Source organism: Tachyglossus aculeatus, chromosome 20 (genome assembly GCF_015852505.1).
Source record: "Tachyglossus aculeatus isolate mTacAcu1 chromosome 20, mTacAcu1.pri, whole genome shotgun sequence".
In the NCBI taxonomy this organism is placed as follows: Eukaryota; Metazoa; Chordata; class Mammalia; order Monotremata; family Tachyglossidae; genus Tachyglossus; species Tachyglossus aculeatus.
This window is the reverse complement of record NC_052085.1, coordinates 14,667,783-14,683,742: the sequence shown is the minus strand read 5'-3', so window position 1 is coordinate 14,683,742 and position 15,960 is coordinate 14,667,783. Positions and strand designations below refer to the sequence as shown.

The 15,960-nt window shown below is 44.0% G+C and overlaps 1 protein-coding gene across 2 annotated transcripts in view; it reads left to right on the top strand.

Moving 5' to 3' along the window:
* Nucleotides 1–15,960, top strand: part of RASA3 (RAS p21 protein activator 3) — a 180,308-nt gene that overhangs the window by 52,632 nt on the left and 111,716 nt on the right. For both annotated transcript variants that reach the window (XM_038762059.1, XM_038762058.1), the window contains exon 2: nt 10,493–10,610. In XM_038762059.1, the coding sequence (XP_038617987.1) occupies nt 10,493–10,610 (118 nt within the window). The remainder of the gene's footprint in view (nt 1–10,492; nt 10,611–15,960) is intronic.

The following is a 15,960-nucleotide window of genomic DNA, read 5'->3' as shown; positions in this document are numbered from 1 at the left end:
TTTGGGTAAACTTCATGTTTTAAAAACGAAATTCTGCGGGGCCCATTTCTTGGCATTTATTGAGATGGACGTTTTTATCTTTCAGGCGATTCACGCCAGGGCATTGAGGGTCTGTGGTTCAAGGGAAGTGTGAAGTGTGAGCTTTCTCTAACTGTATTTTTCATCTAAACCCTAGAGAGTATTTGAACCAAGCAACCAGGAACATCTGTTAGAGGGAGCACTAGATGTTTAATAACCCTGTTAAATTAATGGGTGATTTGGAATTCTCTTGACTGCACAAACAATGTCAGGACTGAGATGCGCTGAAAATATTTACCTACTCAAGTTGAGAAATTTAAAATTCCCTGCGCTGTCCAGAGCCAAATGCGGAGAAAGGGAAAGCTAGGCCAGATCTAACCATGGCCACTTGAAAAGCAGCATGGCCTAGTGGAAAGAGCACGGGCTTGGGTTCTAATCCTGGTTCCACCACTGTGTGACCATAAGCAAGCCATGTAACTTCTCTGTGCCTCAGGTTCCTCAGCTTTAAAATGGGGATTAAGACTGTGAGCCCTATGTGAGGCAGGGACTCTGTTCAACCCAATTATTTTGTATCTACCCCACAGCTTAGTTCAGTGCCTGGCACATAATAAGCACATAATTCCTTTTTTTTTCCCAAGGGGGTGGTGGGAGCGCTTTGGGTGGTGGTTACTGGTGAATTTCAGGTGGAGGATTTGGGATTTACAGGGTGAGAGCCCAGAAGACCGGCGTAGTGTCTGGTAATTCGGTTGTACAGCGTGGCTCATTGGAAAGAGCCCAGGCTTTGGAGTCAGAGGTCATGGGTTCGAGTGCCAACTCCGCCACATGTCCGCTGTGTGACCTTGGGCAAGTCACTTAACTTCTCTGAGCCTCAGTTCCCCCATCTGTAAAATGGGGATTAAGACTGTGAGCCCCACGTGGGACAACTTGATCACCTTGTATCCCCCCCAGCGCTTAGAACAGTGCTCTGCATATAGTAAGCACTTAACAAATGCCATTATTATTATTATTATTATTATTATTATTGTACTCTCCCAAGCACTTAGTACAGTGCTCTGGGGAGACCTGCATGGGACCCAAGGTTTTACATCCTGCCACCACCACTTTCCCCACCTTCAAAGCACGATTAAGGTCACATCTCCTCCAAGAGGCCTTCCCCCATGAAGCCCTCTTTACCCTGGCTCCCTCTCTCTCCTGCGTCATCTGTCCACTTAGATCTGTGACCTTTGGTCATTTGATATTCGCCCCACCACAAACCCCACAGCACTTTACACACACAGATTTAAATTATATATTGTACATTTTTTCTATTAATGTCCGCCTCCCCCTGTAGTCTGTAAGCCCACTGTGGGCAGGGAATGCGTCTACCAATTCTGTTGCACTGCACTCTCCCAAGCACTTAGTAAAGTGCTCTACACACAATAAATGCCCAGTGAATACCATCAAAGGAACAGCCTGGCCGAATGGCAAGAGCACGGGCTTGGGCGTCAGAGGTCGTGGGTTCTAATCAATCAATCAGTCGTATTTATTGAGCGCTTACTGTGTGCAGAGCACTGTACTAAGCGCTTGGGAAGTACAAGCTGGCAACATATAGAGACAGTCCCTACCCAACAGTGGGCTCACAGTCTAGAAGGGGGAGACAGAGAACAAAACCAAGCATACTAAGAAAATAAAATAAATAGGATAGATAGGCACAAGCAAAATAAATAAATAGAGTAATAATTTATTTATTTATTTATTTATTAATAATAGGTAGTAATCCTACCTCCGCTACTTGTCTGCTGTGTGACCTTGGGCAAGTCACTTAACTTCTCTGTACCTCAGTTACATCATCTGGAAGATGGGGATTGAGACGGTGAACCCCACATGGGACAACCTGATTACCTTGTATTTACCCCAGCGCTTAGAACAGTGCTTGGCACATAGTAAATGCTGAACAAATACCATAATTATCATTATTGAGGATGATGAGGAGGAGGTCTCAAAGCCTTACTTTCCCTCCACTGTCAAATCTCTTCTCAAAATCCACATCTTTCTTATTCATTCATTCATTCGTATTTATTGAGCGCTTACTGTGTGCAGAGCACTGTACTAAGCGCTTGGGAAGTACAAGTTGGGAACATAAAGAGACAGTCCCTACCCAACAGTGGGCTCACAGTCTAGAAGACTCATAGACTTCTCCAGGAAGGTATGTTTCAGTCCTCTTTGCTTTCCTTAAGTTTTCTGTTTCAATTAGAAGTTGGGACTCTTAGGAGAAGGGAAGCAGCGTGGCTCAGTGGAAAGAGCCTGGGCTTTGGAGTCAGAGGTCATGGGTTCAAATCCCGGCTCCACCACTTGTCAGCTGTGTGGCTTTGGGCAAGTTACTTGACTTCTCTGTGCCTCAGTTCCCTCATCTGTAAAATGGAGATGAAGTCTGTGGGACAACCTAATCACTTTGTATCATCCCCAGCGCTTAGAACAGTGCTTTGCACATAGTAAGCGCTTAATGCCATCATTATTATCATTATTCCTTGTCTGAATGTGTTCTAACAAATGGTTGGAGCTTAGGAAATCATCACTTTGAAACAACGCCAAGCAGCGTGAGTCAATGGAAAGAGCCTGGGCTCCGGAGTCAGAGCTCCGCCACTTGTCTGCTGTGTGACCTTTGGCAATTCACTTAACTTCACTGTGCCTCAGTTAAATCATCTGGGAAATGGGGATTGAGACTGTGAGCCCTATGTGGGACAACGCGATTACCTTGTATCCGCCCCGTGCTTAGAACAGTGCTTGGCACATAGTAAGCGCTTAGCAAATACCAACATTATTATTATTATTATAAAGCAGCATGGGCTAGTACATAGAGCCCGGGCCTGGGAATCAGAAGGACCTGGATTCTAATCCTGTCCACCACGTGTCTGCTGTGTGACCGTGGGCAAGTCATGAGCAGGGAACATGTCTGGTAATTCTGTTGCATCGTACTCTCCCAAGTGCTTAGTACAGGTGATCAGCATTCATTCATTCATTCATTCATTCAGTTGTATTTATTGAGCGCTTACTTTGTGCAGAGCACTGTATTAAGCGCTTGGGAAGTACAAGTTGGCAACATATAGAGACATACCCTACCCAAAAGCGGGGTAAGCGCTCAATAAATATGATTAATTCAAGTCACTTTGCTTCTGTGGGCCTTGGACACCTTGTCTGTAAAATGAGGATTGAGACCGTGAGCCCCACATTGGACATGGAGTGTGCCCAACCTTGAAACTACTCCAGTGCTCAGTACAGCACCTGGGACATAATAAGCGCTTAAATACCATAAAAAAATAAAAAATAAGGAATTCCTTTTGATAGTGCTTCGTGTTTTGCACACTTCGCAAATGCCAATCTGCCGTTTTAGTAAGAGAATGTAATAAAGTTAAGGAAAATGCCCTTTTTTGATGAAATGTTAATAGTCAATAGTGAAATTAAACAGGAATTCAGCACCCTCCCAGCCCACCACTACCCGAATTGAAACTGATAAATCCTGCTCTCAGAATCGTGTTCTCAACCAGAAGAGCTTGTTCATTTCAAGCTCCATTAGCAAAGCTGGCACTTGCCCAATGGAAAAGAGCTCAGAATTTGAGGGGAAAGAGGAAGAGCTAACCAGTGAATGCCTGTTTCAAGCTCCTGGGAAGTAGAAGCAAAGAGATATAAACCATTAGGTTCAGATCCCATCATTTGATAGGAAAGGCATTTTCGTAGACATTAAATGGACATTTTTCTCTCTCTCCAAAGACTTTAGGTACAAACGAAGGTCTCCGTAGGTCACTTGTCTAAAGAAAAGACCACCCTTGGGGTTCAGGATTGACGAGTTGTTTTTTTTGTGCTTTTGGTCCCAAACCGTTCCAGGCCAGCTTGCTCACTGGTCCAGGGAGCAGAAGGAAAGAATGAGAATCAAATTCCTGCAAAACCTGGACTTGGATGGATTAAACCTACTGGAGGTTTAAGGAGACAGACTAAATAATAGTATTCATTTTTAAAATTGGGGTATTTGATAAGGGTTTACACTATTCTAAGTGTTGGGGCAGGTGCAAGATAGGTCAGACACAGTCCCTGTCCCACATGGAGCTCACAGTCTAAGGGGGAGGAGAATGCTGAGAAACAGTGAGGTCTAGTGTAAAATAATAATGATGGTATTCGTTAAGCGCTTACTATGTGCCAGTAGTGCCCAGCACATAGTAAGTGCTTAACAAATACCAGAAGTATTATTATTATTATTAAGCCCAAGGACTTGGTAGTCAGAAAGACCAGGATTCTATCTCTGGCTCTGTCACTTGCCTGCTGTGTGATGTTGGGCAAGTCACTAAACTTCTCTGTGCCTCAGTTACCTCATCTGTAAAATGGGGATTAAGATAGTGAGCCCTGTGGAGGACAGGGACTGTGTCCAACGTGATTATTTTATTTCTATCCCAGCACTCAGTAGAGTTCCTGGCACAAAGTAAATGCTTAACAAATACCCTTTAAAAAAAGTACCTATTCCCTCATTTTACAAGTGAAGGGAACTGAGGCCCAGAGAAGTTAAGCGATTTGCTCAAGATCACCCAGCGGGAAGGTAGAGGGGCTGAGATTAAAGCTGAGGTCCTTTGACTCCCAGCCCTGTCCTCTTTCCACTAGGCCATGCTGCGTCTCAATAAATGCTTTGAAATAAATATGCCCTGCTCGTTATTGTCTGTATATTCTCCTCTCCCATTTCCTCTATTTTTTTCTCCGTGTTTGTTAAGCACTTGCTATGATAGGCACTTTTCTAAGCCCTGGGGTAGATTCAAGTTAATCAGGCCCAATCTCTGTCCCACAAGGAGTCAGTAGGCTGTGCTACCTCTGAAGCGAATAGACACTGCTGTAAAGTGATGTAGCTAAGGTATCTTCTTGGGACATCATGGGAAGATGTTGGGAAGTGGGGGAATCCCTTGTGACCCCCCCACACCCACTCATTAAGGTGAAGAAACCAGTTTTTGTGCTAAGCATTCAGCTTCTTAGAGGAAGGAATAGATTTTGGGCGCTTATACTTTCAAATTTTTATTCAATCTTTCACTTGGAGTTCTTTGGGAAACCTGTCCTTTGATATTTAATGGGTAGCTGGAAGTTTGTTTGTCCCGGAGGTCTGCTAAGCCGCTGATTTAAATGGTATTTTTGTTCTCTTGACTCCAGTGAAAATGGGCTAGAATTTGCAGAATGTCACTCTTTGGGTAAGTCTTGGAGAGACTGGTGATAGAGTAGATAGTCACTAATGATCGTTGAAAAGATTGCTCCCCTAGCCAGCCCCCCTACCTTTTATTTATAATGGTATTTGTTAAGCGTTCGCTTTGTGCCAAACACTGTTCTAAGCACTGGGGTAAATGCAAAGTAATCAGGATGGGCACAGTCCATGTCCCACGTGGGGCTCGCAGTCTTCACCCCCAATTTACAGATGAGGTGACTGAGGCCCAGAGGAATTAAGTGACTTGCCCAAGGTCACACAGCAGACAAGTGGCAGAGCCGGGATTAGAACGCAGGCCCTTTGGATTCCCAGTGCCCGTGCTCTATCCATTAGGCAACACTGCCCCTTCACCCATATGGGAGCTCCTGATCAATCAATCAATCAGTCAATCGTATTTATTGAGCGCTTACTGTGTGCAGAGCACTGTACTAAGCGCTTGGGAAGTACAAGTTGGCAACATATAGAGACAGTCCCTACCAACAGTAGGCTCACAGTCTAAAAGGGGGAGACAGAGAACAAAACCAAACATACTAACAAAATAAAATAAATAGAATAGGTATGTACAAGTAAAATTAATAGAGTAATAAATATGTACAAATATATATACATATATACAGGTGCTGTGGGGAAGGGAAGGAGGTAAGATGATCCTGATGACTATTAGCATTTCATTTTTCATCATTCAATCGTATTTATTGAGCGCTTACTGTGTGCAGAGCACTGTACTAAGCGCTTGGGAAGTACAAGTTGGCAACATTAGCAGAAAAGAAGCCAGGCCAAAGGTGTAATAAGAAGCAGAGAAGCCACTTGGCATAGTGGAAAGAGCATGGACCTGGGAACCAGGATACTGGGTTTCTAATCCTGGCTCTGCCACATGCCTGCTGTGTGACCGTGGGCAAGTGGCATTACTTCTCTGGGCCTCAGTTTCCTCATCTGTAAAATGGGGAAAGAATACCTGTTCTCCCTTCAACTGGGAGACCCTTGTGGGTCCAACTTGATGATTTTGTATTTAGCTCAGTGCTTAATACAGGGCTAGGCTCATAGTAAGCGCTTCACAGATTCCAGTTATTGATTAGCAGAGCTCCACTACTTCTGCTTTGTGACACTGGGCAAGTCACTTAACTTCTCTGTCCCTCAGTAACCTCAACTGCAAAATGGGGCTTAAACTATGATCTCCAAGTGGGACAAGGGAGTGTGTCTGACCTGATTAGCTTATCTACCTCAGTGCTTAGTACAGTGCCTGGCGTATAGTAAGCGCTTAACAAATACGATAAAAAGGAATTGTTGTTCTATTTGTTCTGACGATTTTGACACCTGTCTACATTCATTCATTCATTCAATCATATTTATTGAGTGCTTACTGTGTGCAGAGCACTGTACTAAGCACTTGGGAAGTACAAGTTGGCAACATATAGAGACGGTCCCTACCCGACAGTGGGCTCACAGTCTAGAAGGGGGAGACAGAGAACAAAACAAAACATATTAACAAAATACAATAAGTAGAATAAATATGTACAAATAAAATAGAGTAATAAATACATACAAACATATATACATATATACAGGTGCTGTGGGGAATACATGTTTTGTTGTCTGTCTCCCCTGTCTAGACTGTGAGCCCGTTGTTGGATAGGGACCGTCTCTATATATTGCCGATTTGTCTTTCCCAAGTGCTTAGTCCAGTGCTGTGCACACAGTATGCGCTCAATAAATATGATTGAATGAATGAATTGGAGCCCATTTTACAGAGTTGTTCCTCGTTCTATAATGAGTCCCAGGGAAGAAACTGGAACTAATGATAATAATAATTGTGGTATTTGTTAAGCGTTTACTGTGTGCCAAACACTGTACTAAGCGCTGGGGTAGATGCAAGATAATCGGAAAAGGAATAGGCATTTCTTGGGGGTGACCGAGGGAGCCTCTTCCAGTAAAGGCTAGAGTGGTTTTGATACAGTTACCCACCCTCTGGAAAAATAAAACTTGGCAGAAGGTTGGGTGGAGTTACGTGGTTCTAACTGGTGAATGAAAACGGTCCGGGGTAAGTTGGGTTCAGGGGAAACTTTGGAAGGCCTGAAGGAAAGAAGATAATTAAAATTGTTTCCAAAAGCAGGCATCCCATCCTCTGGGACAGGATGCGTTGCCAGTGTAAAGAGCATACAAGCGGAATCAGTAGACCTGCGCGGACGCTTGTAAAAACAAAAATACTTGGAAATCGATCTGAAACCCAGCCCTTCTTGGTCGGAGCCCTGCCAGCTGGGCGTTTCAGCGGCCGGCTCTGTCGGTGAAGCGCCCAAAAGGAATCTCTCGCTCCGGTTTCGATGCCGACTCGTCCTTCCTTTCGGCCGGAACGTGGTCCCTCGGGAAGGCGGATGTGGAAACTGGCGTTTGTCACCGTGGCGTGTTCCCTGTCTGAGGTCTTCAAGGGGGGAAGGTGTGCCCGAAATGACATTAGGAGCCAAAGTGTCACCAGCTAGTTAAATGGCAAAACCCTTTGGGAAGTCGGGGGCTGAATGAGGCGTTTGTTTACGCGGTGGACTTGAGCTGAACTGCAGATGTCCAATTCAAAAGCCACCCTTGTTCCCGTTGCTTAAATTTCATTCATCTCTGTTCCCCTTCTATTCACCAACCGGCAGGGTAGTTCATTCTGCCTGTTCCTGTAGCTTAGCAGTAAGAGTGCCCTCCCCCAAGGACCCTTGGGTCACCTGATAGCCATCTCTGGACAAGAGTTAAGTGTAAAGTCTTGAGACCGTTTCCTGTCAGACTGCCAGCCCTTGAAGTGGAAATACCCGCTTAAAGGGTATGGACGCGTAAAAGGAAGTTTGAAGGCTTCTTGGGCCTCGGTTGGAAATAGAAAGGAGGCCCAGGCAGTGTTAACTTTCCATTCCTGGGCTAGCCTCCCTTGCGGCTGGCTCGCAAAGGTAGGTTAGGGGGTGAATGGAAAGAGCCAGTTACCCCCTCTCAGGATCCTACTCTTTTTGTGGTTCCTGCAGAAGTAAAAATAAATCTAAATGGCTCCCTTAGGTTGCCCAGTTCCATAGTAATAATAATAATAATGATGGCATTTGTTAAGCGCTTACTATGTGCAAAGCACTGTTCTGAGCGCTGGGGAGGTTACAAGGTGATCAGGTTGTCCCAGTACAAGGCCTGGCATGCACAGCACGCACTTAACAAATACCGCAATTGTGATTATTTAAAAAATTACAATAATTGGGGCATTTGTTAAGTCAGGCACTGTACTAAGCGCTGGGGTGGATACAAGCAAATTGGGTTAGACGGTCCCTGCCGTCTGGGGCCCACGGTTGTAATCCCCATTTGGCAGCTATTTCATTTCCCATCTGAAGTAGCTGAGGCAAAGAGAAGTTAAGCGACTTGCCTGAGGTCGCACAGCAGATGAGTGGCGGAGCGGGGATTAGAACCCAGGTCCATTTGGTTCCCAAGCACGTGTTCTATCCACTAGGCCATGCTGCTTCAATAGCATATGCAAGCTTCTTTTTTGTGTTGTCTTAAAAGGACCAGTTATTCCAGATACTTTCAATCAATCAATCAATCAATCAATCGTATTTACTGAGCGCTTACTGTGTGCAGAGCACTGTACTAAGTGCTTGGGAAGTACAAGTTGGCAACATCTAGAGACAGTCCCTACCCAACAGTGGGCTTACAGTCTAAAAGGGGGAGACAGAGAACAAAACCAAACATACTAACAAAATAAAATAAATAGAATAGATATGTACAAGTAAAATAAATAAATAAATAGATAGAGTAATAAATAAAGATACTTTCAAAATGTTGCTTCAGTTAATCAACCAATGGGATTTATTAGATGCTCATTGTGTGTGGAGTACGGTACTAAGTGCGTGAGAGTACAGTGCAAAAGACATGTTCCTTGCCCATAAGGAGCTTCCAGTCTAAGGGTAACTGGGAGTGTATTTCTAAGAAAGCTGCATTGCAAAATGTTTCAGTAATTATGACTTTTATTAAGCGCTTACAGTGTGCTAGGCATTGAGGTAAATACAGGGTTATCAGCTCGGTCTCGGTGCTTTCCCTAGCCGAGGCTCATGAGCTGCCTTATCCCTATTTTACAGATGAGACCATGGGGGCACAGAGAAGTTGTGACTAGCCCAAGATCACACAGCAGGCCAGTGGCAAAGCCGGGATTAGAATCCAGCTCTCCTGACTCTGTCCTTTGGCTTTTCCATTGTGTCACACAATGAATCTCACTAGCAGCGTGGCTCAGCGGAAAGAGCCTGGGCTTTGGAGTCAGAGGTCATAGGTTCGAATCCCTGCTCCGCCACATGTCTGCTGTGTGACCTTGGGCAAGTCACTTAACTTCTCTGTGCCTCAGTTACCTCATCTGTCAAATGGGGATTAAGACTGTGAGCCCCACGTGGGGCAACCTGATCACCTTGTATCCTCCCCAGTGCTTAGAACAGTGTTTTGCACATAGTAAGTGCTTAACAAATGCCATCATTATTATTATTATTAGAAACAAGGAAATTAAGAGCAGAGAAGCTGTGTGGCCCAGTGGATAGAGCACAGGCCTGGAAGTCAGAAGAACCTGGGTTCTAATCCTGGGTTCTGCCACTTGTATTCTAGGTGACCTTGGACAAGTTGCTTTACTTGAATGTGCCTCAGTTTCTTCATCTGTTAAATGGGGATTAAAACACAGGGACTGTGTCCAACCAGATTAGTTTATATTCATCCCAGTGCTTAATACTGCGCCTGGCACATAGTAAGCGCTTAACAAACACCATTTAAAAAATCATGCTTAAATTAGCAAATTATTAGGACAGTTCAGGCCCCAAGGAAATTTGGTCTTCATTATCCAAACATTTGTTTTTTGGCCATCCACCTCTGGATAAAGGAGACCAAAGGATTTTGGAACCAAACAGTAATGATGATGATGATTGTATTTGTTAAGCGCTTACTATGTGCCAAGCACTGTTCTAAGTGCTGGGGTAGATACAAGGTAAGCAGGTTGTCCCACGAGGGGCTTACAGTCTTAATCCTCATTTTAGAGAAGAGATAACTGATGAGGTAACTGAGGCACACAGAAGCTCAGTGACTTGTTCAAAGTCACACCGCTGACAAGTGACAGAGCTGGGATTAGAACTGATTTGTTAGTGCTGATTTACCATTATCTTTTATAACAGCAGCTCTGGCCCATTCAAACGAGGATGCAGATTAATTACCGGAAGAAAGTGCATTAAGACTGGAAAATTAAGACTGGAAAATGAAAACTGACTCTTTTTTTTTTTTACCTTTCAGGAGAAGCCAAAAATCTTCCTACATATCCAGGGCCAAACAAGATGAGGGATTGTTACTGTACCGTCAACCTGGACCAGGAGGAAGTTTTCAGGACCAAAATAGTGGAGAAATCTCTATGGTAACAAATCTTGCTTGATTGAAGCTATTGTCTGAATACCCTTGAACTCTGCCATCTGCACGGGGAGGGGGAAGTTATGCATATAATAATGATGGCATTTGTTAAGCGCTTACTATATGCGAAACAGTGTTCTAAGCGCTGGGGGGCTACAAGGTGATCAGGTTGTCCCACGTGAGGCTCACGGTCTTCATCCCCATTTTACGGATGTGGGAACTGAGGCTCAGAGAAATGAAGTGACCTGCCCAAGGTCACACAGCAGACATGCGAGGGAGCTGGGATTAGAACCCACAACCTCTGACTCCCAAGCCCGGGCTCTTTCCACTGAGCCACGCTGCTCCTGTATATATGTATATATGTTTGTACATATTTATTACTCTATTTATTTATTTTACTTGTACATATCTATTCTATTTATTTTATTTTGTTAGTATGTTTGGTTTTGTTCTCTGTCTCCCCCTTTTAGACTGTGAGCCCACTGTTGGGTAGGGACTGTCTCTATATGTTGCCAACTTGGACTTCCCAAGCGCTTAGTACAGTGCTCTGCACACAGTAAGCGCTCAATAAATACGATTGATTGATTGATTCTCTGTTGTAGTTGACACAATGCAAATGGCATTGTGTGCACCATTAACTACCTCTCTGCTTATTCTAGTGCAGTGCAAGCATTTAGCACAGTACTCTGCCCACCGTAAGGGCTCAGTGCGTACAATCGATCGATTTAGTGCGTCAGTAGACATTGTCAGCTGTGTGACTTTGAGCAAGTCACTTAACTTCTTTGTGCCTCAGTTACCTCATCTATAAAATGGGGATTAAGACTGTGAGCCCCCCCGTGGGACAACCTGATCACCTTGTAACCTCCCCAGCGCTTAGAACAGTGCTTTACACATAGTAAGCACTTCATAAATGCCATTATCATTATTGTTATTAAGTACATAAATGCCGGAGGGGCTGGGTTAGTGTCAAAGTACTTAGGGCATGTACAGCTAAATGCATGTATTAATAATAATATTTGTGGTATTTTTTAAGTGCTGACTAAGTGCCAGGCACTGTACTAAGCGCTGGGGTGCCTACAAGCAAATCGGGTTGTACACAGTCCCTGTCATCATCATCATCATCAATCTTATTTATTGAGCGCTTACTATGTGCAGAGCACTGTACTAAGCGCCTGGGAAGTACAAATTGGCAACATATAGAGACAGTCCCTACCCAACAATGGGCTCACAGTCTAAAAGGGGGAGACAGAGTACAAAACCAAACATACTGTCCCTATTGGGGCTCACAGTCTTCATCCCCATTTTACCGATGAGGTAACTGAAGCCCAGAGAAGTGAAGCCACTGGCCCCAGGTCACTCAACAGACAAGGGGCGGAGCAGGGAAGCGCTTAGTACAGTGCTCTGCACACAGTAAGAGCTCAATAAATTCGAATGAATGAATGAATGAATGAATTCGGGTCCCTCTGACTCCGAGGCCTGGGCTTCTACCCACTGGGCCATGCTGCTTCTTGTAGCAGAGGGGAGAGAGGGGAGGGGGAATTAAAGGCTTTGACTGGGAAAACCTCTTGGCGGAGAAGTGATATCAGGAGGGTTAGGAAGGAGGGGAGAATGATGGATTGCCAGATACCAAGAGGGAAGGAATTCCAGGCCAGAAGGAGAACCGAAGTACTGGATATCAGTGATGGGATAAAAGTCGAGATACAGAAAGTAGGTTGACAGAGGAGCAGAGTGTGCGGTTGGGTTGTAATAATAATAATAATGATGGCATTTATTAAGTGCTTACTATGTGTAGAGCACTGTTCTAAGCGCTGGAGAGGTTGCAAGGTGATCAGGTTGTCCCACGGAGGGCTCACAGTCTTAATCCCCATTTTACAGATGAGGTAACTGAGGCCCGGAGAAGTCAAGTGACTTACCCAAAGTCACACAGCTGACAAGTGGCGGAGCCTGGATTAGAACCCATGACCTCTGGCTCATGGGTTGTAGTTAGGAGAGCAGTGAGATTAGAATAGAGAGCGAGCTCATTGAGAGACCTAAAGCCAAAGGTAGTTGTCTTAAGACCTCTTGGGAACCTTGGCTGAGGTTCATAACCTTCGTGAACTTGGAAGGTAGCTTTCCAATACTAGGGAAACAACTTGGAAGGGAGCTTTCCAATACTAGGGAAGCAACTCGGAAGGGAGCTTTCCAATACTAGGGAAGCAACTCGGAAGGGAGCTTTCCAATACTAGGGAAGCAACTCGGAAGGGAGCTTTCCAATACTAGGGAAGAAACTCGGAAGGGAGCTTTCCAATACTAGGGAAGCAACTCGGAAGGGAGCTTTCCAATACTAGGGAAGCAACTCGGAAGGGAGCTTTCCAATACTAGGGAAGCAACTCGGAAGGGAGCTTTCCAATACTAGGGAAGCAACTCGGAAGGGAGCTTTCCAATACTAGGGAAGCAACTCGGAAGGGAGCTTTCCAATACTAGGAAAGCAACTCGGAAGGGAGCTTTCCAATACTAGGGAAGCAACTCGGAAGGGGGCTTTCCAATACTAGGGAAGCAACTCGGAAGGGGGCTTTCCAATACTAGGGAAGCAACTCGGAAGGGGGCTTTCCAATACTAGGGAAGCAACTCGGAAGGGAGCTTTCCAATACTAGGGAAGCAACTTGGAAGGGAGCTTTCCAATACTAGGGAAGCAACTTGGAAGGGAGCTTTCCAATACTAGGGAAGCAACTTGGAAGGGAGCTTTCCAACACTAGGGAAGCAGTGTGGCTTATGGATAGAAAAAGGGCCCGGAAATCAGAAGGGCCTGGGTTCCAATCCTGTCTCGGCCACTTGTTTGCTCTGTGACCTTGGACCGCTTCTCTTTGCCTCAGATACCTCATCTGTAAAATGGGGCTGAAGCCTGGGAGCCCCATGTGGGACAGGGACTGTGTCCAGCCTGATTAACTTGTATCTACCCCAGTATTTAGAACAGTGCTTGGCACATAGTAAGCACTTAACAAGTACCATTATTATTATTAATAGTCAAAACACATACTGCTCCGCCTATCTGATAGTAGTAGTCATCACAGTAGTATTTATTAAGCGCTTACTGTATTTGCAGGGGACTACACTAAGCACTGGGAAAGAATATCCCGGTAGGAATGAGATATGGTCCCTGGTTCACAAGGAGCGCACAATCGCAAATTCTGAGGTAGGGAGGAAAGACACATAAGGAAAAATGAAACATGAAAACATCATAAGAGACCGTGACAAATACACAAATAAATAGAAGTAAATGATGCCGTAGGGCAATCCAGGTATATCAACAGTCTTCTATTCCTTTAATCGGGCAAAAACACTTCTGTTGGTTCAGAGAAATTTCTCCCTGTGGGAGTTTTTCTTTAGTAAGGAAATATCTGTTTTTCCCCTCATGTTTATTGCGCATTTTCCATTTTTCAAGGCAGTGGATTTCCACCCCGAAGACTTCAGCTCAGTGTCTGGGTACTTTGACATCTCTAGGGAGGCTGATTGGAATTGAATTTGTCCCCCCTACCCGCCAACCTATTATCTGTCTTTTATTGCAATGCGGAATAACACATCAAGAAACACCCTAGTGTGTTCATTGTGCTGTTCCTGTGCCCCAGATGAAGAAGATATACACCCACGTAATGTTCCTTTTATTTATAATGGTAATAATCAGGAGGCAAGGAAGGTGAAATCAGAGGAAATTGGTCTTATCCAGTAAAAAGAACGGAATAATTGAACAATTAAAACATATAAACCAACTTTTAAAATTGTTCTTAAATCCATTACCACTGCTACCCAAGAAGGGTTTCTCCTTCACAAGGAGTTGAAATATGTTCAATTCCCCGCAAATATACATTTCTCTCTCCCTGATATCTTATCAGTGAGGTTGCTTTTTTCATTAGCACAGTTGTTTAAACTCAGATTTAACTATTTATGTGTTTGTATATATATACATCTATATGTGAATATATTTATGTATTAATATACTGTGTGTGTGTGTGTGTGTGCTCATAATAGGGAATTTTTCCTTTAAAGTTTTGAGCATTTTCCAGTTGTCCATGTCATGTGTCTTCTGAAAAAAAGTATTTTGGTAGGGGCTTTGAAATAATTTTTCCACTATTTTATCAGGTTTGAGTGTTTTACAGATACATTGTGGTGAATGAAATACACCGTGGATTTTAAGGAGTCTTATCTGATGAAAGCTCATTTTGATTTAAGTGGGGTTAGAAATTTGCTGTTCTAGAGGAATAATAGTGGAAATTGAAAATTGTCGATTCAGAAAATAGATCACGTACGTTTTAGAGATGATTAAAGCACTAGAGAGCTAGAATCCTTTTTGGTGAAGGAAGAGATGAGCAGTCTCAGGAGAGGAAGTATTAAATATTGTAATGGCTTTTTAAAATGAAATACCCAATGGTTTATTAATGATGATTTGGACTTTTAAAATGGTGGGCAAGTTGGTTTAACAGTCACATGAATTATAACGCCTAATTGCTTCCCCCCCACATTTCCTCCTCAAAAATCTGATTTATAGCTAACCCAGCACACTCAGAACAGTGCTTGACACCTAGGGAGTGCTTAACAAATGCCATAAGAGAAATCGAAGGGAGAATTAAAACCGCAGATTTTTAAAGCAGCGATAAGGGGTGGGTCGGGGAAGGAGAGAGGTAGGGTTGAGATGTCATGTATCTAGGCCTCACGTGGGTCATGCAGTCTAAGTGGGAGGGAGAACAGGTGTTTAATTCCCATCGTACAGATGAGGAAACTGAGGCACAGAGTGATTAAGCGGCTTAACCAAGGTGTCACAGTAGTGGAGCTGGGATCAGAATCCAGCCTTCCTGACTCTCACCCTCAAAGCTATCCGTTAGTCCACACTGCCTGTCTACACACTGCACGGAATAATGACTGCCACCTTCAACACTCACTTTCTAGTGCGTGCAGGGAAATTTTCAGGTGACTTGGTGAATATACAGGACAATCCTTGATCAGTGAAGGTCCAGCGCTTAGAACAGAGCTTTGCATTTAGTAAGCGCTTAACAAATACCATCATCATCATTATTATTATTATTATTACAGTCTGATGGCGAAAATGAGCCATTGGAAATTGATGTGGTCAATGGAGTCTGATAATAATAATAATAATTATGGTACTTGTTAAGCACTTACTAAGTGCCAAGCAGTGTTCTAAGCGCTGGGGTAGATACAAGGAAACCGGGTTGTCCCACATGGGGCTCACAGTCTTCATCCCCATTTTACAGATGAGGTAACTGAGGCACAGAGAAGTTGTGAGATGTAAATGAATATATGGCAGTTAATGGTGACTTTGTGGCTCAGTAAGAGGGAGACCTCGCAATTAAAATTACCTCATC